The sequence below is a fragment of the Gossypium hirsutum genome, chromosome D12 (assembly GCF_007990345.1).
Source record: "Gossypium hirsutum isolate 1008001.06 chromosome D12, Gossypium_hirsutum_v2.1, whole genome shotgun sequence".
NCBI classification, from domain to species: domain Eukaryota; kingdom Viridiplantae; phylum Streptophyta; class Magnoliopsida; order Malvales; family Malvaceae; genus Gossypium; species Gossypium hirsutum.
The window spans coordinates 56,816,943-56,841,124 of NC_053448.1; the positions used below are offsets into that span (position 1 = coordinate 56,816,943).

General features: G+C 33.0%; 6 protein-coding genes, 2 long non-coding RNA genes and 4 other non-coding genes across 12 annotated transcripts; 7 read left to right on the top strand and 5 right to left on the bottom strand.

Moving 5' to 3' along the window:
- The first annotated feature begins 409 nt into the window (after nucleotides 1-409).
- Nucleotides 410-4,865, top strand: LOC107946732 (ribose-phosphate pyrophosphokinase 1). Its single transcript, XM_016881171.2, has 8 exons — nucleotides 410-785; nucleotides 1,241-1,414; nucleotides 1,998-2,246; nucleotides 2,557-2,700; nucleotides 2,789-2,956; nucleotides 3,546-3,615; nucleotides 3,901-3,982; nucleotides 4,077-4,865. The coding sequence occupies exons 1-8, from the start codon at nucleotides 636-638 to the stop codon at nucleotides 4,255-4,257; spliced, it is 1,218 nt and encodes a 405-aa protein (XP_016736660.1). The 5' UTR covers nucleotides 410-635; the 3' UTR covers nucleotides 4,258-4,865.
- A 2,691-nt stretch (nucleotides 4,866-7,556) lies between these two features.
- On the top strand, nucleotides 7,557-9,083 carry LOC121224300 (uncharacterized). Its single transcript, XR_005921914.1, has 2 exons — nucleotides 7,557-7,879; nucleotides 8,807-9,083. It is a non-coding gene; the product is annotated as an uncharacterized lncRNA (long non-coding RNA).
- On the top strand, nucleotides 7,637-7,716 carry LOC121224860 (small nucleolar RNA U61). The gene has a single exon (XR_005922603.1). It is a non-coding gene; the product is annotated as a small nucleolar RNA U61 (small nucleolar RNA).
- LOC121224863 (small nucleolar RNA snoR14) lies at nucleotides 7,806-7,890 on the top strand. Its single transcript, XR_005922606.1, has one exon. It is a non-coding gene; the product is annotated as a small nucleolar RNA snoR14 (small nucleolar RNA).
- LOC121224858 (small nucleolar RNA Z101) lies at nucleotides 7,967-8,060 on the top strand. The gene has a single exon (XR_005922601.1). It is a non-coding gene; the product is annotated as a small nucleolar RNA Z101 (small nucleolar RNA).
- On the top strand, nucleotides 8,301-8,391 carry LOC121224859 (small nucleolar RNA Z101). The gene has a single exon (XR_005922602.1). It is a non-coding gene; the product is annotated as a small nucleolar RNA Z101 (small nucleolar RNA).
- LOC107946728 (S-norcoclaurine synthase 1) lies at nucleotides 8,938-11,350 on the bottom strand. The gene is made up of 4 exons (XM_016881169.2): nucleotides 10,524-11,350; nucleotides 10,199-10,446; nucleotides 9,557-9,881; nucleotides 8,938-9,465 (listed from the first exon to the last, which is right to left on the bottom strand). The coding sequence occupies exons 1-4, from the start codon at nucleotides 10,761-10,763 to the stop codon at nucleotides 9,226-9,228; spliced, it is 1,053 nt and encodes a 350-aa protein (XP_016736658.1). The 5' UTR covers nucleotides 10,764-11,350; the 3' UTR covers nucleotides 8,938-9,225.
- On the top strand, nucleotides 10,607-12,690 carry LOC107946731 (uncharacterized). Its single transcript, XR_005921913.1, has 2 exons — nucleotides 10,607-10,720; nucleotides 12,478-12,690. It is a non-coding gene; the product is annotated as an uncharacterized lncRNA (long non-coding RNA).
- LOC107946729 (S-norcoclaurine synthase 1) lies at nucleotides 11,603-12,479 on the bottom strand. Its single transcript, XM_016881170.2, has 2 exons — nucleotides 12,161-12,479; nucleotides 11,603-11,981 (listed from the first exon to the last, which is right to left on the bottom strand). The coding sequence occupies exons 1-2, from the start codon at nucleotides 12,448-12,450 to the stop codon at nucleotides 11,852-11,854; spliced, it is 420 nt and encodes a 139-aa protein (XP_016736659.1). The 5' UTR covers nucleotides 12,451-12,479; the 3' UTR covers nucleotides 11,603-11,851.
- Nucleotides 12,691-14,198: 1,508 nt separating the features above from the next.
- Nucleotides 14,199-15,827, bottom strand: LOC107946727 (S-norcoclaurine synthase 1). Its single transcript, XM_016881167.2, has 4 exons — nucleotides 15,411-15,827; nucleotides 15,074-15,321; nucleotides 14,679-15,003; nucleotides 14,199-14,584 (listed from the first exon to the last, which is right to left on the bottom strand). The coding sequence occupies exons 1-4, from the start codon at nucleotides 15,645-15,647 to the stop codon at nucleotides 14,345-14,347; spliced, it is 1,050 nt and encodes a 349-aa protein (XP_016736656.1). The 5' UTR covers nucleotides 15,648-15,827; the 3' UTR covers nucleotides 14,199-14,344.
- Nucleotides 15,828-16,390: 563 nt separating this feature from the next.
- On the bottom strand, nucleotides 16,391-21,516 carry LOC107944209 (S-norcoclaurine synthase 1-like). Its single transcript, XM_016878036.1, has 3 exons — nucleotides 21,384-21,516; nucleotides 16,725-16,956; nucleotides 16,391-16,625 (listed from the first exon to the last, which is right to left on the bottom strand). The coding sequence occupies exons 1-3, from the start codon at nucleotides 21,514-21,516 to the stop codon at nucleotides 16,391-16,393; spliced, it is 600 nt and encodes a 199-aa protein (XP_016733525.1).
- A 717-nt stretch (nucleotides 21,517-22,233) lies between these two features.
- LOC107946726 (peroxidase 20) lies at nucleotides 22,234-23,930 on the bottom strand. Its single transcript, XM_016881166.2, has 4 exons — nucleotides 23,584-23,930; nucleotides 23,308-23,499; nucleotides 23,028-23,193; nucleotides 22,234-22,932 (listed from the first exon to the last, which is right to left on the bottom strand). The coding sequence occupies exons 1-4, from the start codon at nucleotides 23,803-23,805 to the stop codon at nucleotides 22,511-22,513; spliced, it is 1,002 nt and encodes a 333-aa protein (XP_016736655.2). The 5' UTR covers nucleotides 23,806-23,930; the 3' UTR covers nucleotides 22,234-22,510.
- Between the last annotated feature and the right edge of the window lie 252 nt (nucleotides 23,931-24,182).

Sequence of the window (24,182 nt, forward strand, 5' to 3'; positions counted from 1 at the left end):
ATCTAAAAATTAAAAAATATTCAAAACATAAAAAAAATTATAAAAATATAAGTGATGATGTGACACTTTTTAAATTGTGTCATGTCATTATATTTTAACGTGATCTAAATTTAGAGACCAAACTAAAAAAGTAATTAAATTTCAGAACTAATGTTGATTAAAAAATTTCAAAAAATAAATATTATTTTATCCTTTTTTAAAAACAATATTTTATACTAAAAATAAAAATTTTGAAATGTTATAACTACTATCAAAGTAGAAATATAAATACATGAATAATTATTCCAATAATAATATTTTATAGTAAAAATAAAAACTTAAGAATTAACAAAACATATATATGCTAAATACTAACTATATTTTTGTTTCGAGTAAAATACGCTAAGCTCAGTGTCGTCATAAGTAGGATAGAGACAAAGCGTGTGGCTCGTAGCGTAGGAATCCAAAAGTGGGGAGTAAAAGAAAAAAGAACAGGGGCCGCTGCACTTTCTGGACCATCTATATTATAAAATGCCACCGCATCTTTACTCCTTCATCATCTCCTTCGCCGCCGCTTATTTTTCTTAACCGCCGCGAACCCAGCCCTAATTGCCAGAAGAAGAATATATATACATAAATTAACAACCAAAGGAAGAATGGCTTCGTTGACGATTATTTCTCCGTGTAACTCGTCGTCGTCGTCTTTGTCGTCCTCTTCGTCTTCACTCTTCGCCGGTTCCTCTCTCAGCCATAAAACCGTCGGTTACAATCAGTCTCGCTCTCGTACCTGTGCTTCTAACAGCTTCGTAAGCCAAATTTATTTTATTATATACGAACTTTGATTTCGTTTACAGAATTTTTGGATGTCTTTAAGAATCTCAAGTGAGTTTTTTTTTTTAACTTTTTTTCCGATGTTAGCTTTCTTTTTCTTATTATATAATTCGGTTTTAATTTCTGTTTTTAAAGCTGAATATTTTATTTTTATTAGTATTATTTTTTATGTATTGCGCCGCACGTGTTGGTATATGATGAAATCGACAGTGTAACGTTTTTTTTCCTTGAAAAATTTGGCTTCGTTTTGATTCGTCCGCAACTGTTTTCCAGTTAATGGAAGTTCTTTCAACAAAAGGCAAGTTCTTGGGTAACTGGGAAAGAGAAGAAAACAAAACAAAACAAAATTATAGAACCCTCTTTTGTTTAGTAGCGTTAAAGTTGGACTGATATGGTTGCTTGCTTTTCTTTTTTCTTTTGAAAATACTAGAAATGTAACTTGCCTCAACCAGTGGATATTGGAAATGGGAAGCCAACGGTTCCAATCGTTAATGAAAGGACACTGCCCAAGTTCTTGGAATCGGCTCGAATGGAAACAAGTGTTAACAGAAATGGTGCCAAGCTCAAAGTGTTTTCTGGGACTGCCAATCCTGCGCTTTCTCAGGTTAATGGATTACATTTTGATTACCTTATTGCTTTCTGTTGTAGAGAGAAGAGGCCTTTTTAAATGTATCGCTTTCAATAACCTTGTCGTAAATGCTAAGATTAGTAAGTTGTAGACCTTAAGGGACTGTTGCCAATGCAGCTTTCGGGTAATTGACTGAAGGTTTGAAGGATGCTTCTAACACCGTCTCAATTCTGAAAAATATACATGTGTATATATATACGTTTGACAATTTGCTATAAGATTTTTGGAAAATGTCATTTGACCCAAAATAAGAGCCTTCCTGAAATAAGAAAATGTTGCTGGGCTGGTTCCCATAGTCTCTCATGATCCCTTCTAGCTTGAACCAGTCAATATGTTGCCGCCTGCTTGCATGACATTTCGACAATTTCTCCTACAAAGATGGATCTGCATCGCTATAACAAGATTTTGCAAATTCTTTTTAGAGCTATTGTACCTAGTCAAGCTTCATGTGTTTTTCATGCTTTTAAGTATTAGGATTACTCTTCGTCTCTTAACTTATGCAATTATGCTTTCTTATTTCTTGCGACTTGTGTTTGCTTGCTATGTTATTTTATTGCAGGAAATTGCATGGTACATGGGCCTGGAGCTGGGGAAGATTAACATTAAGCGATTTGCTGATGGGGAAATTTATGTTCAGCTCCAAGAGAGTGTTAGAGGATGTGATGTATATTTAGTGCAATCAACATGCCCTCCTGCAAATGAGAATCTCATGGAGCTTCTTATAATGGTAGATGCTTGTCGGAGAGCATCAGCCAAAAATATCACTGTGGTGATTCCTTATTTTGGTTATGCCAGAGCTGATAGAAAGGCAAGTTCAAGTGTCTCTATTTGGTAATGAATTGTAGGGTATGAAATTGGATTATCAACTAAGATACCTGCTGCAAATTAAATTGATTAAAATCTGACCACCTGATGGAGCCTGGTCTAGTGATATTTTGCTATTCATATTATCATAATCAAAACAAAATATGGCATGTTGTGTTTATGTTGATTGAATCAATGTCCTTGCTTTGCAGTTTTTATTTCCACAAGATATGAACTTCTGAAGCTTTTGAAACATATTATATTTTCCATGGGATACTAAATTATATTCTCTCTGTCTGGATACTTATTTTCAGACTCAAGGGCGTGAATCCATTGCAGCCAAACTTGTTGCAAATCTGATCACTGAAGCTGGTGCAAACCGTGTTCTTGCTTGTGACCTTCATTCTGGGCAGTCCATGGGTTACTTTGATATTCCAGTGGACCATGTCCACTGCCAGGTAATCAACTTCTAATTTATAGCTGTTGACTGTCAATGGCTAAGTGATTACTGATTCATATATGTTTTTACTGTGCTGTGGATTGTAGTCTGTGATTCTTGATTATCTTGCCAGCAAGACAATTTCTTCTGATGACATGGTGGTGGTTTCACCTGATGTTGGAGGAGTAGCAAGAGCACGATCTTTTGCAAAAAAATTATCAGATGCACCTTTAGCCATTGTGGATAAAAGACGTCATGGGCACAATGTTGCAGAGGTAATGCTTTCTCTTCATCACTGCTCTCAGTATCTTTCTTCCACATTGACTGTGCTTTTATATTTACTGTTATTTAAGGCGGTTTTTAGTGTTCAAGACAGGATGATGTTGTCCAGGGATATAGTAGGATATTTGGCAGCTATTATAGAGACAATCAGTTAGGAAAGTGTTGTGCCTTTTTCCCATATTTAGTTGACATTTTTGTCTACCATAAGTCAAGGTTTTCATAACCGGACCAATGTTCTAACTGGTCAGGCCATAGTCCAGACAGTTCGATTAGATAAATCATTAAAAAAATTCATAAAAATAAAAAATTAAACCTGTTTTTTAGTCCGGTTCAATGGGTCTGTTCCAGTTTGCGGCTCAACCGATCTAGAGCCTTTCTCCAGACTGGTTCCTGGTCTGGTTCAGATAGCCATGCCGTAAGTGTTTAAATAATTGCTGCAGTTAGTAATCAATATCAAGACATTTCAGGCTTGGCATTAAGCTGATATCTGCGGCCAATAAGTCTTCAGAATTCACAGTTTTTATTTCTATGTCTATCATGTTATTATTGTCTCAAGGTCTATGGTTAATTTTTATGTTGCAGGTAATGAACCTTATTGGTGACGTAAAAGGAAAAGTTGCAGTTATGGTGGATGATATGATTGACACTGCTGGTGAGTGAAAGCAATGTGAAGTGTGCAAACATAAACCTGTTCTCAATCACAAATACACGTGTAACTTTTGCTTATCATTATGTATTCAATGGTCAAATGGTGGCAAAAAACTCGTTTCTTGCACCTTTTTGTTTTCTCTTTAAAGTTCTGTTCTCGTCATCTTTTGTAAAGCACTTTTCTTATCCTTTTGGAGAAAATACTTCCATCAGGATTTTCCATGACTGCCTTGGAAATTGTCTTTTTTGTCCATCAGCTGTGTTATAAATTCAATTTATGTTTTACTAGGAACGATTGCAAAGGGGGCAGCACTGCTACACCAAGAGGGGGCGAGGGAAGTTTATGCGTGCTGTAGTCATGCAGTTTTCAGGTTTAAAATTAATTTTGTTTGGATTAGTGTGTCATATGTGTCAACCTTTTCATGGATATCATTTTGCTAAAATATATATTGTTTTTCATGGCAGCCCTCCTGCAATAGATAGGCTGTCAAGTGGCCTTTTCCAAGAAGTGATCATTACAAATACTCTTCCAGTGGCAGAGAAGAACTACTTCCCCCAGCTCACAGTTCTCTCTGTGGCTAATCTGTTGGGTGAAACCATTTGGCGTGTTCACGATGATTGTTCTGTGAGTAGTATTTTTCAGTGAAATCAGATAGGGAAGGAACTCCCAAAGGTGTTTTCTCCTTCAAAATTTTGCACGTGCAACCTAATGACGCCTTGGCTGCCTCCACTGAAACTAGATATGGATGGGATAGGAATAGGTTTTAGATTCAAATCTGGCTTTAGTCCAAATACGATGGAGAATCAACGCGATGTTGCTCATTTCTCTCTCCATCTATCTTCATTGGATATCTTAGTCTTTTCTTAGTTTCACTATTTACTTTTTGCCTATCTTCCTTTTTATTCTTCATTAAATCAACAACTTAGTTATAACTTTTCCAATTACCTTCCATCAGTTGGATGTTCTCTACTAAAACATCAAAAAACCTGATTGGTTCTTGTAACCTAAAAGCTCACCCATTTGTGTCTGGCTGGTTCAGAACTTTCAAATACAAGTTTCTGGTTCTGGGAGTGTTCATTTATACAACAACGCGAATTGTTATCATTGTGGACAAACCAGAGTGTTCATCTAAGATATTTATTTCCCAGTATACTAGTATATCAGAATTTTTAATTTTAAGTCTCATATGTCATACTTTTGAACAGAATCAGATTTTTTGTAAATATGAATGAAACATCTCCCATTTGATGTGATTGAGAGTTTTTTTGTGTGTGTGTGTGTGTGTGTGTGTGTGTGATAGTGTATGATCGTATTTCATGGAACATTAATCTTGGTCTACATTCCTCTCTTTTTTGTCCTGTCTCTCTCTTTTTCTTCTTCCGCTTTATGTAATTGAGCCTCGCTGCTCTGAGTTTATTAATTTATGCAATTTTGTATTATCTTAGCTTTAGTTTGCCGCTTAATGCAAATTGTAATTTAAGAAAATGGGAGTGATCTACTGTGTAAAATTGAAGAAGTTTTACATCTTTAGCATATTATTTTTGACTGAGTTTCCCTTTCCTATGTATATATATATAGTTTTAAAATTCAATTAAATAAAAGCTAAGTTTGTATGTAGGTGGTATATCTATATGTAAGTATTTTATAAAGTTGATGTTGAGTTTATTTGACAGTAAAAGAAATCGAATATTAATATAACGATATTTTTGTCTTTTTTTAATTTTTATATGAAACATTTAAATGAAGGTCTAAGAACTAAGAAGTCTATAAAATCTTGAATTTCAAGCAATTTATTATGTTACTTATAACTCAATTATTGATTCTTTTTACGTCTATTGTGAGTGTGATACTAATTCAATAATAAAGTTATGAAAAAAAAATCATATATTTATTAAATAAAGATAAAACATGCAATTTATTTTACTCTTTAAAAAAAAAACTACACTTTAAAAAAAGCCCAATACATTAATATGACTATCCACTCTTAAAAAACCAACCCACTAATATATATATATATTTTTTTCTTTTTATCTTAGGAATTTTAGTATAATTTTATTTGATTTATTAGGGGGGAAATGGTTTTTTTTTGGTAGATTGTAAGTTATTTAAGAAAGCATTTTATAAGATTGATGGTATAAGTTATTTCTATTGTTTAAAACACAAAAGTTGGTATTTTATTTAATTGATAAATAAATACATTTTTCATTTAATAAATCAAAAATGGAAATTTATATTATATTATTTAATTGATAGATAAAAATCTTTTTATTCAATAAATTAATTTTATATATGAGATTAGGGAGGAACAACAAAACATTAAGGTTTTTCTCTTTATCTAAGTGATAGAAAAAAAAGAAATACATATTTTTATAAAAAATGTTATTTGCTATAATTAAGGGAAAAATTGATTAAAATAATAAAAAATGATGATATTTGAAAATAATAGACAAAATGTAATGTAGTAAACGATAAATGTTAATTTCGTCATCTAATAATAATAACAGCTATATATGTTGAAATGTTACAAAGAGTTGGAGAATTGTTTTTCAAAAAGAAAAAAGAATTGGAGAAGTATATTTCTTGGGTAAATTGCATGAGTAATATCTAATTATTTAATTTTGATATTTTTGATACATTTTCATTTACACATTGCATTAATTTGGTCTGATTCTAAAAAAAATAGTCCTCAACATTTAAGCATTTTATAATTGGGTCCTAATTATAAAAAATATAAAATTAATTTTAATTATAAAAAATAAATATAATTTTAAAATTCAAACAATTCAAAAAAATTCTACTTTTTTTTTTGTCTTACTCACAAACCTAGCTATCATCTTCTCTCTTCTTACTCAACATATAATTTTCGCCTAATTTATTTAGAACTCTTAAACTCTTTTTATTTTCCTTAAAACTCAAATTTCTATATTGTTTTTAATTCTTTGACTTCAACCCTTCATCACCATCCTTAAGTTCTCCATTGCCATTCTTCAACTCATCACCACCTTCACAATTGCAACAATCCTCATCACCAATATCTTTACCCTCACTGCACAATCTCTCCTCACCTCCCTGCCTTGACCCTTAAACACCATTCACTGGCCACCATAAGGTTGAAGCTTTATTGGGTTTTAGCAACTCTTTTTTTTTTTTTGGTTAGTTGTTTTTCAAATGACTATACTTGAAATTCCATTTTTTTGTTAAGTAAATCTATGCGAGCAGATGACATAGCCTCTTATTAATATGAACTTGAGCATAGATCCTTAATTAACGATTATGAAATATTTATACAACCATTTTCTGCCGTTTTATCCTTTTGATTATATTTTTCATTGGTTTACTTTGTTTGATCATTGAGGGTTGATCAGTATAGGATTTTGGTGTTGTAAGTTGATTAATACTGGCATAAAAGTCTTTGTATCTAAGGCTGAGTTTAGATGAGTGGTGTGTTTAGCTGCAATTATTGTAAAAATAACGGTGATAGAGAGATTAAATACTGTAGCGTGAGACAAAAAATAAGTTAAATGCACTACACCGTAACCCACGGCTCTAAGTGCCAAAAATTTATATTTGAAAAAAAAATACTATAACTTTTAATCCCTAAGTTTGAAATTTAAGTCCACTTTGATGCCTATATTTGTTATCCTTTTAATAATTGAACTTGATAATTAAATTCATTTTTATTTCTGAACTTGGGAAAAACAAAAATGACCTGGCACTATCATCAAAATTAGATGGAATTTAAGCTCAAGGATTAAACAGATCTAGTTGTTTAATCCAAATACTTAAGTGGACCAAAAAAAAAGTCTAGGTATCAAAATGGACTAATTGCCAATTTCAGAGACTAAAAGTTATATTAACCCAAAAATTAGGGCATTTACCTTATTTATTTATTTATTTTTAATTCAAGTTGCTACTAGGGTTTTACCCTGCATTATAAATATCCTTTTCGCTGCCCAGCTTCAGCAACTACTTGAGCTTCGTTAAGCTGCCGTCTCTCTAATGTTCCTTTATTTTCTTCTAAAAATAGCGTTGATGAACATCATTTTGTGTACCAGAGGAGTTTCTGGTGATGGTCACACAATCCCTCTAAGAAGTTCTGAGCTTACTCATTCCTTATTTTTGTTTTAATTTTTTTAATGTTTAAAATAAATTTTCTTTGATTTCTTGTAAAAGAAGGGAGAAAGGAATAAAAAGCGATGTGATGATAGAAATTCAATGGTCTGTCAATCCACTGATCTAATTTGATGTTACATTGAAGTTCCGACAGGTTCTGATCGCTTTTTATTCCCCCTTTCTTCTAGATTTCTTTAAAAAATGATTTTAGGTTTGAACTTGGTTCTACTGAGTTAATGTTCTGGGCATATGATGAATCTCATGTTGTAATGGGTAATTTGCGTCTGAACTAGTATTTCTTGATGCTAAAACACCTTAGAGACCTGATGCCACTTTTTTCAATGTATTTGGAAACATTATTTTCTTTAGTGATTGAAGCCAGATCTTATGCTTATTTCGTTGGATTCCTTTTTTACTTAGGTTATGATGGTTTTGCTTATTAGATAGCATATCGCTAAAGGTTTGCTTACATCCTTAAAGTAATGTTTCACTTTTTGTACGCTAATTCATTCAAAGCTTTGCTTTTTTAATTTGTTCGTTTATCAATTCAACAATTGTCCTCTCATGTTTATGTTTTTGGGCAACTGATGAATTCCTTTATGCAATGGGTAATTTGCGTCTGATAATCTTTACTGATGCTATCACCTTGGAGACCTGATGCCCTTCTCTTGCATTACTTTTAAAGCATTATGTGCTTTGTCTTTTCTAATTTGAATTGCCTTTTGGATCCATAATTAGCTTGTCAAGTTGGGTTCAGGTTTTATATCTTATATTTGAGTTATGATTAAGTGTATATCTGTATATTGACTGTATATTGATTCAAAGTGTCATTGTACTGCATGTGACATCTCCTAATAACTATTTAGCCCCAGTTTTATTTAAGGGGACCTGTAATACTGAATGGATCCTTAAATGAGTTTGCTGATTTTTTTTTCTTGAGTTCTAGTCTTCTCCAATGGATTATTAACGGTGTATAATATAATGTCACCTCTTCAGAATTGTGTGCGTTACTTTTTAATAAACCTTAGTTTTGATTTATGCTTCTCATGCCTTCTTCAAGACAATCTCTGATTTTGGTCAGATATGCTGTAAATGCTTAATGGATGAGCAACCTTGGCAAGGGGACTCGGAAGACTTTTTCTCTCGCTTGTAATATGCAATGGCTTGATTATGATATATATTTTTGTTTATTTGCCGAGAAGATCAAGTGTGTAATGTTTTGAGAAGCACACCAAATTGTATTTGTTCTTTTTATTGCATAGCAATTGGATTTGGTGGTTCTTTACATGTAACTTTTGCAATGAATCACATCCGACCAATTTGCAGGATAACGTGCTATAAAACTATATTGAACTTCACTGCTGCCTCTAGTTTCTAATATATCACTGTCAAATGGTAACTTATTTTGAGAAACATAAGCGATTAATTTCCCTTGGACCAAGTCGAGTATGATGAATCCATTAAAGCGAAAGAGTTGATACAGTCAACTAAGAATTTAAACTAGAGCTTCAATTTCTTCACCATAAATTTCCCATCAAGCTTGCTGCTCATCTTCAGTTCCATGAACTCCTGAAATGATACAGTCTTATAAAGTGCCTTGTTGGTCTTCATAAGATCTGGCAAAGGACCAATCTGGGTACATCTATTTGGATTGTGAAATGCTGCAATTGACAGCCGCTCTTTTTCCGGATTAACCACAGCTCTGTGTTCTATGCTTTTATATTTTCCATTGCTCATAATCTGCATGTATAACATCTTTTCGTTTAGTGGTACTTTACGCATTCAATCAGTCAAGTGTATGGAGTTTCAAGTATTGTTATGCTTGTGTTACCTCCATCATGTCTCCAATATTGATGATAAATGAGGCAGGGATGGGTTTAATAGGCACCCATTTCTCATTTCTCTTGATTTGTAATCCTTCAACTTCATTCACTTGAAGCAAGAGCGTTAAGCCTGTAGCGTCTGAGTGTGGTGCTAGACCATATACCTTGCTTGCCTCTGCACAGGGTGGATAATAGTTCATCCTTATTCCTTGTATTCCATCCTCAAAAAAGCTTGCAAGCATCTCGGGATCAGTCCCCAGGTTATTGGCCATCAGCTTCATTAGATGAATCATAACCTTATGCAACTCCATTGAGTACTTATCAAAACTTGCTCTGAAAACAGCAAAAGTCGCAGACAATTAATGCTAAACCTAGTGGCAAATCTAGGGGGTTGGGGGTTGGCAGGCCTGGCCCTTTTAAAATATAAAATTATTATTTAAGTACTTAATTTTTTTAAAATTTTAAATTAATAAAAATAAAATTATATTTTTACCCCTAAAAATATAAAAAAATAATTTAATTCTTTAAATATTATAAAAATATAAAAAACTTAAAATTTCATTCCCCTAAAAATTTGTTCTAGCTTCTCCTTGGCTATACCCTATTACGGTCATGAAGTTGAAGGGTCAAGAGGGGGTTTATTGATTTACCCGAATGAAGGGGGGTTGGTCGGCCGGAATCTCGGATCTCTTGTGGACACAGGCAGGCCAAAAAGGAAGAGCATGTCACCCCAATCAAGCTTCTGGTCTTCTGAAAGAACGAAAGCTTGGCCGTACCCTTCAAGGTAATTTGGTATCTTTGAATAAGCCATTTTCTCCTCCAAGGGCAAGTTGAAGAACTCCTGTGTATCGGTCTTCATTTTCTCAATCACTTCATCTGCTATCCCATGGTTGATTAACTGTTGCACCCAACAGTAAGAATGAACTACTGAATCCATAGACGTAAAAAAAGTATAATTGTGTTTCAATTAGGTACCTGGAAGAAACCCCAGTCTTTGCAAGCCTGGTGGAGTTTTTTCTGTTCAGCATCATGGTCTAGTTTGCTCATGTCAATTACAGGAATCTGCTGGGATTCATCTATGGAAACCACATCGAATTCGACCTCTGGTCTGATGTATCTGGATGGGATTCTGTTGAGGTTCTTGGATGCAAGAGCTTGGACATTCTCAACTGGTAAAGAATATAACATATCTGTGCTCTGCACTTTTGTTTCCATTGCTGTAAAGCTCTCTCAAGTTAAACACTACCCTCAAATTATGGTGTTAATGCGCTAGGTAATTTATGCTTTGCTCCTTTTCCATCATTTTCTGTTTTCTAAAATACAGAACACTACCAAATCGTTTTTGTCCTTTGCTTGAATTATTGAAAAATATATCCTTTTTTAATTATTATTTTCGAAGCTTTTTGTCGCCTTCACTTTGGACCAAATCTTTGGCCATCTGAAACGATCCTGCTCCGACAGGCTATAAGCACTGAGAAATTAGAATTGCACGCCAATTGTTTAATCAGAACTATTTAATACAATCAATTTTACATAAACTGTTTCTTTGTAGTTCCTTGAAGACCCTACTTTGTCATTTTCTCGATGAAAATCCTACCATTATGTTAGGAGCTAAACTAACATTACTCAGTAATTAGAATAACAGACAGAAAACAATGAAAAAGAAGATGGAAGAGATTTTAAGAATATAAAAAATATATATAAAGAAGAGAATGTGTTTAAAGGAATGTTACCTAAAACACGGAATGAAAACAGGAACAGAAATCTCCAAGTGTTTGGATTCTAATTCAATAAGAGTAGTTTTTTCGGAATGAAATAGAATTTTTCTTTTCTTTTAATAAGAATACGATTTATTAGAATAGAATATAATTTTTTATAATTTATAATATATAATTTAATTTAATAAAGATACTTCAGTTACAACAGTAAAATTAATTATTTAATATGTTTTATAATAAATATATTTATAAAAAATTTCATTAAAATTTTTTTTGGGTCAAATGAGTTTTTAACTTTTATCAAGATTTTTGTCAATACTGATATGTGACAATATAGATAGAAACAGTTAAAACATGTAATTTCTCCAACAATTCCGATGAATACATTTATATTTCTCTGTCTTAACAATTGATTTTGCAAATGAACTGAAGAAAGCTTCTTCATTAGATGCAAAAGTTCATGTTGCTGGAAACATGTCAAAAGTTCATTCACTTGAAGCAATAGTGTTAAGCCTGTGGCGTCAAAGTGTGGAGATGCACCCAATACCTTGCTTGCCTCTGCACAATGTGGATAATAGTTCATTCTTATAACTTGTGCTCCATCCTCAAAAAGCTTGGAAGCATCTTAGGATCAATCCCCAAGTTCTTGGCAATCCGTTTAATGAGATAAATTGTAACCTTATGCAACTCCGTCGAGTACTTGTCAAAGGTTTTTCTGAAAACAATTCAAGTTACAGACATCCTAATACGGTCATGAAGTCGAAGGATCATTATTGTCTATTGATTTACCTAAAGGAAAGGGGATTGGTCGGCCAGAATCTTATATTTCTTAATGGCACAGGCAGGGGAAAAAGACAGAGCATGTCATTCCAATCTAGCTTCTAATCTACTGACCTTACCAAGGTTTGACCGTAACCTTCAATCTCATTTGGTAGCTGTGCATAAGCCATCTTCTCCTCCAATGGAAACTTAAAGAACTCTTGAGTGTCAATCTTCATTTTCTCAATCAGTTCATCTGCTATCCCATGATTGATTAACTGTTTCAACGTCAATAAAGATGAACCACTAAGTCCATTGATGTAAAAAAAAAAGTTATTGTTCTTTAAGAATTCTGTTTCAATTAGGTACCTAGAAGAAACCCTAGTCTTTGCAAGCCTGGTGGAGTTTTTTCTGTTCATCACCATGATCTAGTTTGCTCATGTCAATTACAGGAATCTACTGGGATTCATCTATGGGAATTGTTGGAACAATGACAGCAGCAAAAAGAAAAAGAACAAGACAGAGAACAAAGGAGGAAGAAACAAAAACAATTTACTTGCTCACAAACGTGCAGCAAGGAAGCAATCTGCTATACACAAGTGATATGCTTAATTTTTCAATAAGAAAAACAATACATTTATAGTCAACTACATCAGTTATTACTACTTACTACCACTAAGTAGCCTAGTAACTTTAAAAACATTGCTTGTACACAAACAAGCCACCTAAACTAGTTATTCAACACCTAAACATATCAAGCTGTCATCAGCTTGTTCATTTCCAAGTAGTTTAATCAACAAAGAAACTAAAAAGAAAAACTTGATGTTACAGCAAGTATATGTGCTGCAGCATGTCATCAAGCTGCATGCACTTCAACCAAAACATGTAACAGCAGCATGGTTGGCCAATTTCAACAGGAACTACTTCAAATTCGATCTCAGGTCTGATATATCTGGATGGGATGTTCTTTAGGTTCTTGGATGCAAGCGCTTGGACACTATCAACAGGTAAAGAACCAGCAAATGCTCTGCTCACCACCTTTGTTTCCATTTCTATGAAGCTGTTGTTGGAGAATATGGATAATTACATGGGTTAACCCAAATTAAAATGATCTAATTTGGTTAAAGTTTTATTAGGTTTTAATTATTAAATAAAGTATGAGTCAAATATGTGTAAATACTCTAATAATTGAGTTCTAATTAAATTCTAATTAACGATGGGCTTAGATAATCTTTTGCTTGTTATCCTTCATTTCTAATTTCTATAATACAGACGCCTCCTAACCACTTTTGTTTCCATTGCCGTAAAGCTGTCTCAAGTTAAACAGTACGCTCAAATTATAATGTTAATGCATTACTTATTGAAAGGATATAACACCACCAAACCGTTTTTGTCCTTTGCATGAATGATTGAAAAATATGTCCTTTTTTAATTTTTATTTTCGAAGCTTTTTGACTTTCACTTTGGGATCAAATCTTTGGAAATCTGAAACGATCCTGCACTAATGCCGACAGGCTATAAACACCGAGAAATTAAAATTGCACACCAATTGTTTAATTAGAACTATTTAATATAATCATTTTTACATCAACTGCTTCTTTGTAGTTTCTTGAAGACCCTGCTTTGTCATTTTCTCGAACAAAACCCTACCATTCTGTTACGAGCTAATCTAAAATTACTTAGTAATCAGAATAACAGACAGAAAACAATGAAAAAGAAAAAGAAGACGAAGAGATTTTAGAGAAGACAAAAAAAAAAAAAGAAAGAAAGAAAAGAGAATGTGTTTAAAGCAATGTTAGAATGAAATACAATTTTTCTATTCTTTTAATAGGAACAGAATATGATTTTTTATAATTTATAATTTAATTTAATACAGATACAAATACTTTTTTGCAGCAACAAATTCTTTCTAATTTCTCTAACAATTTCGGTAAATAAATTTATATTCCCGTCTTAACAATTGATTTTGCAAATGAACTGAAGAAAACTTCTTCATTAGATGCAAAAGCCCAAACCAACTTTATTATCTCCCCTTCATGGTCTAACACCATTAACAGATCATAAAAATCCATTTCCTTCAAAAGTGTTAATGTTAGCTTAGATTTTAGGAGTTCATTTGGGAGTATGGGTCAAACGCTATTTAGGAGTTTCATGCAGTTGGAAACATGTCAAATAAGCTCAATCGATTTTAAATATAGTTTTCACAAATTGTTGCATTTCCAGATACAATAATCCTGTTATTTCAAACATTGAAATCAAGTCGCAAAAGAAGAGATTTAACATTGGACGAAGAGCTGATAAAGTCAATAAGATTTTGAACTAGAGCTTCATTTGATTCAACAAATGTTTCCCTTGAACTTTCCTGCTAAGCCTCAGTCTCAGAAACTCCTCAAGTGACATAGTCTTGTACTGTGCTTTGTTTGTCCGAACAAGATCTGCCAATGGTCCAATCTCGGTACCTGCTTTCGGACTGTGAAATGCTGCCAATGACAGCCGCTCTTTCTCCTGATTCACCACAACTCTATGTTCTATGCTTTTGTATTCTCCATTGCTCATAATCTGCATTCATAGCATCTCTTCACTTCGAGGCACATTACATATACAATCCATCAAGTCTAATGTCTGTATGTAGCTACAAATATTGTCATGTTACCTCTATTATGTCTCCAATGTTGACGATCAATGCGCCAAGGATGGGTTTAACAGGCACCCATTTCTCATCTTTCTTGATTTGTAATCCTTCAACTTCATTCACTTGAAGCAACAGTGTTAAGCCTGTGGCGTCAGAGTGTGGAGATGCACCCAATACCTTGCTTGCCTCTGCACATGGTGGATAATAGTTCGTTCTTATAGCTTGTGCTCCATCCTCGAAAAAGCTTGAAAGCATCTCAGGATCAGTTCCCAAGTTCTTGGCAATCCGATTAATGAGATAAATCATAACCTTATGCAACTCCGTCGAGTACTTGTCAAAGGTTTCTCTGAAAACAACTCAAGTTACAGACATCCTAATACGGCCATGAAGTTGAAGGATCATTATTGTCAAGTTACCTGAAGGAAGGGGGATTGGTCGGCCAGAATCTCATATTTCTTAACGGTACAGGCAGGGGAAAAAGAAAGAGCATGTCATTCCAATCTAGCTTTTGATCTGCCGACCTTACCAAGGTTTGACCGTAACCTTCAATCTCATTTGGTAGCTGTGCATAAGCCATCTTCTCCTCCAATGGCAACTTAAAGAACTCTTGAGTGTCAATCTTCATTTTCTCAATCAGTTCATCTGCTATCCCATGATTGATTAACTGTTTCAACGTCAGTAAAGATGAACTACTAAGTCCATTGATGTAAAAAAAAGTTATGGTTCTTTAAGAATTCTGTTTAAATTAGGTACCTGGAAGAAACCCCAGTCTTTGCAAGCCTGATGGAGTTTTTTCTGTTCATCATCATTATCTAGTTTGCTCATGTCAATTACAGGAAACTGCTGGGATTCATCTATGGAAACTACAAATTCGACCTCAGGTCTGATATATCTGGATGGGATGTTCTTCAGGTTCTTGGATGCAAGTGCTTGGACACTATCAACAGGTAAAGAACCAGCAAATCCTCTGCTCACCACGTTTGTGTCCATTTCAATCTGAGAAAATTTTTTATCTGTTTATATGCTAAATGCTACTCTAACATGATACATCATTTTATTATCCATCATTTCTAATTTCTATAATGCACCTTGCACAAATTCCACTTGATAAAAAGGAAAGGCCATAAAGATTAATTGCACAGCAATTGGCTAATCACAAAGATATAATACAATTAACTTTTTCATTAAACAATTTCTTAGTAGGTCTCTTGAAGGCCCTAGTTTGTCATTTCTTGAGCAAACCTAAGGTCTAAGGGTTAAGAAACCTACCATTCTTTCTGATTTCTCCTTCAATTTCATTGAGTACACTATTTCACCATTGTAACACTTGATTTGTGAAATGAACAAAATGAAAGTTCTTGATTAGATGCAAAAGCCCAAACCAGCTTTTATTATCTCCCCTAAGGGGCGTAGCTAGGGCCATAGTTAGGGGAGTGATAGGTGCCTCAACCCGGAAAAAAAATTACTTTGACCTTTTAAAACTTTAAAAATAAAATTATACTTTGGTGCTTCCTAAAAATGATCAAAGTTTAATTTAATCCTTAAAAGATGTAAACAATTAAAATATTCGTAAAAATTACAATTTAATTTCAGTACTCTTAACAAATTTTCTAGCTTCGCCCTGCTCCCCTTCATGGTCTATTGTAACTTTAACACTATTGGATCATAACAATCCATTTCCTTAAAAATGTTAACAAGGACAAAGAGTTGATAAAGTGAACTAAGATTTTGAACTAGATCTTCATTTGATTCAACAGATGTTTCCCATCAAGCTTGCTGCTCAGCTTCAAGTTCAGGAACTCCTCAGCTGGTATAGTATTATATAGTGCTTTGTTGGTCTTAAGAAGATCTGGCAAAGGGCCAATCTGGGCATTCTTGTTTCCATAGTGAAGTGCTGCAATTGACAGCCGCTCTTTCTCCGGATTAACCACAGCTCTATGTTCTAAGCTTTTATATTCTCCATTGCTCGTAAGTCATAATATGCATGTACAACATCTTTTCGATTAGTGGGCACTTTACATATTCAATCAGTCAAGTGTATGGAGTTTCAAGTATTGTTATGCTTATGTTAACTCCACCATGTCTCCAATATTGATGATAAATGCGGTAGGGATGGGTTTAATAGGCACCCATTTCTCATTTCTCTTGATTTGTAATCCTTCAACTTCATTCACTTGAAGCAAGAGCGTTAAGCCTGTAGAGTCTGAGTGTGTTGGTGTTTTTTGTACCGAGAGATCAGAACAAAGATAAGCAAAGAGAACACTTAGCAGATAGAATGAACTGCTTGTATATTCATCATCTTTTTCATTCCAAAAATTTACAATATATAAGTGAAATGGTTACAAGTTATCAACTAATCCTACCAAAACATTTTGGAAAAGTAAAAATAAAACTTGTACACGAACTAATTTGTCAAATCAGTATCTAAAAACATCATTTTAATACTAATTCTGCTTGTTTCAACAAGTCAATTTTAAGTAACAGATTTAACAAAAACATCAATTCCAGCATATGCAAACCTTGCTCGCACTTCATTTGGGGGTTTGCCAAAACCCTTGACAGCTCACACTTTGATGAGCTCGCAGCTTTGTTTGAGCTCGTAACTTCAAATAAGCTCGCATATTTGTGACTTGAGTTCGTCATTGCATGAATGACCATTTCGCAATAGAGTATAGTGATGTACCATATACCTTGTTTGTCGGCTATTTTACCCATTTGACTTAAAAAAATAATATTCACTCAAATGACCTGAAATGAACAGTAAAATTAGATTATGGGAACTAGATGGCCGACACCACTATTTTTTTCTATTAAAAAAATAATTTTTGAGGTTTTGAACACTAGATGGCCGACACCCATATATTTAAAAATAAAAATAAAAATTGAGGTGCTGACACACTGATGGCCGGCACCCCTTATCTAATTAAAAAATAATTTTTTAGGGGTGTGGTGCCGGCCAACAAATGGCCAAAATCACCCAACAAAAAAAGATTAGGAATATTGCAACATAACCCCTCCTTGTTTTTCCATCTTTTTTATTTCCCAAGTGTAATTACATATTTTATATTTTAAAACAATATTGAACTACTAGTCATGTTTTTTAATTATTATTGCATTACTCACATTATCATTAAATTTAAAAATTAATTTAAAATATATTGAACTATATATTTTATAAATATATTACTCGTTAGTTTTTTAAAATAAAAAAAACAATAATTTAGCAATGTTTATTTGAATTATTATAAAAGATGAAAATCATTAAAGAATATTCCAATTTTATCAAAAAAACATATAATTTAATTGTGCATATTAAATTTAAATTAAATTTAAATTAACTACTTTTGATTTGAAAATTAACTAGTTTAGTATCAATTACTGTCATTTTGGATACTGTATTTAGCATTTTAATATATTTTCACAATTATAAAATTCAATATTAAAATTAATAAATAGTTTTAAAATACTTTAGTTTGAAGTTCTTAAATAATATATTAAAATAAGATAACTTTAATAACTTTTTTATCAAAACCACCTCCAAACAATTATCATTACATTTAAAAATAAATATAATTTTTTAGACTTAATTTATTATTTATACTTGAGTTTAACAACAATCAAGTTGCATTTAACAAAATAAAAATAAAAATTTTAAAAAAATCATGAAAATTCAAATATGATGAGAAAATTCAATCATGAAAATTTTAAATTTAATAATAATGTGAGTGATGCAATAATAATTAAAAAAACATTATAAGTAGTTCAATATTGTTTTAAAATAAAAAATATGTAATTAAACTTGAGAAATAAAAAAGATGAGAAAACAAAGAGGGGTTATGTTGCAATATTGTAACACCCCTAACCTTTATCCATCGCTAGTACAGGGTTACAAAGCATTACTAGACTTTTTAGATCAAATACAAACATTTCATATCATTTAACATACATAACATACTTCCAAGGCTCAGAATACACATTAGAAATAAATCGGGACTAAACCGGGTACTCAGAAAATTTTTCAAAAAATATAAAAAAATTTCAAAAGACTAGGGGACACACGCCCGTGTGGCCAGACCGACACCTGTGTCTCAGGCCGTGTGGGCTGTCGAAATAGGGGTACACGGTTGTGTCCCAACCCGTGTCCAATTTAGGGTGCTTATTGACTTGGGTCACACAGCCAAGCTACACGCCTGTGTTCTAGGCAGTGTGAGTATACTGACTTGTAATATTAAGGTGTAGGGGTCACACGGCCAAGCCACACGCCCGTGTGCTAGGCCGTGTCAAAAATCCTAAGTATTTTGTTTTACAATTTAGTAGATGCAGGGGATACAAGGCCAAACCACACGCCTGTGTGTTAGGCCGTGTGTCACACACGACTAAGATACACGCTAGTGTCTCCGCTCGTGTGGATGAAAATAGACTCTTTTCAAGTCACATTTCTCACCCATTTTTTATTTCAACCTAAACACTTAAATTTGCACATTCATAAGCCATAACAAAACCTTCAATACAACCAAATCAAGTTTTAAACATATCATATTATCAAATTTATTTAACATTCAAATCTACCATATTGATCAAAGCATATATTTGCATATTTATACCAAACATACTATACTATCTCATTCACCAACATGCCTATAAACTATTCATCACTTAACCACACCAAACATATATCAAGCATGATAAGACCACATATACATATATAAGTTGATTGAAAATATAAACAAAATGTAATTTCATAATATTTACACAAACCAACTTTAATCAAATCCACACCAATCCTATACATGCCATATAAACCATAGTGTACGTTTCAAAAACTACCGGAATAAGCTAGATAGTGTGACTTGATGTGCTGATCTGATCTTCCAACCTCTCGAAAATCTACAAAGACATTAACCAACATGAGTAAGCTTAATGAAACTTAGTAAGTTCGATGGGTTAAACATAAATCTTACCGAACCTACTATAACAGACCAATTAAATAAATTCATTCAATGTAAACTCCCTACAAATCGCAACTTCACTCGATGAATACACTTATTTCAAATCAATATCAATAACAAACAATATGTCTTTCAATTTTAATTATATATTCACTTACCAAATCTTCCCAAATCGGAGAACGACTTATGGATAAGAGTACATCTTTTTCAGAAGCCCGAAGGCTGAATAGAAGCTCATGGGAGCTAAACAGAAACCCAAAATGGTTGAACGGAAGCTCGTAAGAGCTGAATGGAAACTCATAAGGGTTAAATAGAAGCTCGTGAGAGCTAAACGAAAAGTAAACACGAAAGTTCGCAACAAATGCTGAACCTCGGTTTACTTGGGTAAATTGGCTGTCATTTTCCTCCAACGCTGTCAATTCGCCGAATGCCGAATATACTCAAATCCTGCGTTCCATTCAATCCAAATATCAAATTCAAATTTATAACTTTAACAATATTTCATTTTCAACAATAGAATAAATACATAATACCATTCATCAATTCAATATAAATATTAAAGTTTAACCATACGAACTTACCTAGGTTAAATTGTAATATTTGCAAGATTTTAGAGACTATTCTGCTAATTTTTTTTCATGAGTATCTATGGGATCTTGATCTAAAATATAAAATTATTCATTCATTAGCATATATTTCAGTTCTAATTCAATTCAAAATTAATACCCTTCTATTTTTTTAATTTACACAATTAACCCAAACTTTCTCGACTTTTACAATTTAGTCCTTAACTAATTAATCTTATCAAATTAACTAATTTTTTTTCTCAACTAATAATTTATCTAAATATTCTAGGCTATCATACAGCTCTTGATAAAACAGAAATTTAATACCAAACCCTAATTCTTTAATTTTTCACAATTTGATCCTAAAATCAATATTTAACAAAATCACTTTATTCATCTAAAACATCTAATACTTATCAATGGAAACTTTCAAAAATTTCAATAAAATTTTCACAAATGGGCTTTATTAACTCTTTAAATCCTCCCATATTTACCATTTAAGTCATTTAATCACTATTTATTATAATTCACAAGTTTTGTACCTTTTTTAATTTAGTCCTTTTTAATTAATTAACTATCAAAACGTTAAAATTTTCTATCGAAACTTTAATACTACCTTAATGACACTCCGTAAATACTTATAAAAATATTTACGGCTCGATTTATAGAAACGAGGTCTCAATACCTCATTTTCTAAAACCACTTGACCTAGAATTTTACTACTCGAACATAATAATTCATTATAAAACTTAAATTGCGAGTTCAAAAATATTTCTAAAACCACATTTGACTCATAAATACTAAATAATAGAATTTACAACCTTACTTGTAGAATTTAGTGGCCTCGAACCACTATTTTCGACACTACTAAAAATCGGATTGTTACAACTATTCCCAATCTTTTTTGTTCGGCGATTTTGGCCATTTGTTGGCCGGCACTCCACCCCCCCAAAAAAATTATTTTTTTAATCAGATAAAGGGGTGCTGGCCACCAAAATTTTATTAAAAAAATACATGGGTGCCGGGCATCTAGTGTCCAAAACCCCAAAAATTATTTTTTTAATAGAAAAAATAGTGGTGCCGGCCATCTATTCCCCATAACTTAATTTTACTATTCATATCAAGTCATTTGGGTGAATATTTTTGAACCAGAGTTATTTTTATAAATATTAATTTTTTTTAGATTAGATGAGTAAAATAGCCTTGTTTGCCTCTGGACAAGGTGGAGTTCATCCTTATTCCTTGTGTTCCATCCTCAAAAAATCTTGCAAGCATCTTGGGAACAGTCCCCAAGTTGGTGGCAATCAACTTCATGAGATGAATCATATCCTTATGCAACTCCATTGAGTATCTATCAAAACTTGCTCTGAAAACAGCATAAGTTGCAGACGATTAATGCTATACCCTATCACGGTCATGAAGTTGAAGGATGATTACTGATTACCTGAATGAAGGGGTATTGGTCGGCCAGAATCTCATATTTTGCAAGGGCACAGGCAAGGGAAGAAGGAAGAGCATGTCGCGGCAATCAAGCTTCTGGTCTTCTGAAAGTACGAAGGCTTGACCATAGCCTTCAAGGTTGTTTGATGTAAAAATTATAAATTTATCATTCAACTATTTGAATTAAGTTCCTAACTGACATTGTGGAGATGAGTAAATTTATAATTTGATTACTCAACTATTAATAAATTTACAATTTGATCTTTTTCAACTATATTTAATAATTCTTACATTGAAACAATAAGTTAATTTATGTTGTCTCAAGATCTGGTTTTTTCTTTTCTTTTAATATTTCACCTTTCAAAAATAATCAATTAATCAAATAAAACGTATGCTCGAAAAGAAGAATTGATGAATTATATAAAGAAATAAGAAGTCCTTAATTACAAGACAATCTAGTAGCATATTTCTTTAGTTATTAATTGGATACAATAATGATGATAAAAGTGATATAGATAATTAATTGCTAAACAAGAAGGAAATTAGTCACTATGAAGAAGGGCGTTTTTTTCATATTAATGGTGAGAATGAAATCAACGAAACAAGATAAAACTTTAAAATTTAGGGCCCAAATTGTAAATTGCAAAATAAAAGCCGAAAAGGTTAGTCAGCCCCTGTTTTTTGAATTGCAGCATTCAACTTTTGCCGAAGGAGGTGTTTAAGAGGCTAATGATCAGTTTTGATGGTGAATATGGGGCATATATTGTTTCTCATAAATTGAGAGATCACAAGTGCTGTGGTCCAAAACTACTGGTTAATCATAACACTACTTGATACAAATATTTTTACATCAAACTGTTTCTTTGAAGGAGCTACTTGGTCATTTTCTTGCTAAGGCCTAAGGGTTAACAAACCTACAATTCTTTCTAATTTCTCCTTCAAGTCCAGTGAGTACATTAATATTGCCCATCTTAACAATTGATTTCGCAAATGAACTGAAGAAAAGCTCTTCATTAGCTGCGAAAACCCAAACCAGCTTTATTATCTCTCCTTCATGGTCTTCTGTGACCAACACATTATCAGATCCTAATAATCCATTCCCTTCAAGTATGTTAATGTAATAATGATTGTCAAACTTTGCAGGAGTTGAAAAATCGAGCGGTGCAATCGCATCATCCCTTCCTGAATCCGGGCATATGGACCGTAGGATTCTTCGAAATGTCCGGTATCTTTTGTACTTGTCACGCTTTTCTTCCATGTTTATGTCATAAACCCTTTGTCTGAAACTCACACATCTTGCCTTCCCAAGTGTATGGCCACCTGTTAACCACAGAATTTAGCTTTACATACATACATACATACATACATACATACATACATACATACATACATACATACAAGATTGAGACAGTTACCTGACAAAGCAACCAAATCTTCTATATCGAGACCTTGTTCGTTGAAGTTGGAAATAAGAGTCTCCAGAGAGGAATTTGGGGCAGGGATGAACTGGTTTGCACCATCAAGGCTTGCTTTCATGGAGTCTCTCCTCCCTAACCAAACCTTCCATCTTGGGCCTCCTCTCTGATGAAATACACAACACTAGGTTAACTAGGATGGTATTATCATGGTTGCCTCGCATCATACATTATTAGATCATTCATATATATATACACTATTTGAGAGATTTAAAAGTACCAAAGCGACAGCATCGCGAGCAACCATGGCTAGAATATCAGCACAGGAGACAGTTAGGGGACAAGCCTCTTCCAAAATGTACTTTATCTCATCAATGACTTTGAATCCACGTACAGAATTGAGGTTAGGCCCTGCTTGCTTTTCACTAATGATGTCTCCATGGTTGTCCAAAAGAATTGATGCATCACATCCCTAACACCCCAAATCACATTCATCAATTAAACCCAAAAATTAATGAAAGGTAACCAAATATGATACTGAGAAAAGAGATCTAACCATAACAAAGCAATCATGAAAATGCAAGCGAAGGAGCGAGGCTGCCATTCGAGGATCTTTGAGCACTGCAATCTCAACATTTCTGCTAACAATCTCTTCTGCCAAGGGACATGTTTCTTTGTAGTAATCAAGATACAGAACTTCATTTTCAACACTTAATGTAATTCTAACCATATTTAAAACAAAAACCACTAATGTGAAGGATGCTCTAATAATCTCCATTCAAGCAAATTGAAAAATTAAAAAATCGCTTGTAGAATTAAGGTGGCTCAAGTTGATAGATATTGCATGGCTATATCAATATATATATGGGCACACATTTTGACAGCTACGTTTTTCTTGTATCATTAATGCCTCTTCTGTGTTATTCAAGCCAACTTATCTTTAAAAAAAATTCCTTCGAGCTGTTTAATCAAAGTAGATACAACCAACACCTAATCTAACTGTTCTTTGTCTTTATTGTCATTTGTCACTACTAATCTTGCCACTGCTACAGTCTGAATGATCTGATTCGAAACCAAAAACAAACTTTCAACACATATATTATAATTTAAGCTCCTGTTGGTGTTATTAAAATAAATAAATTCATAGTCAAATTA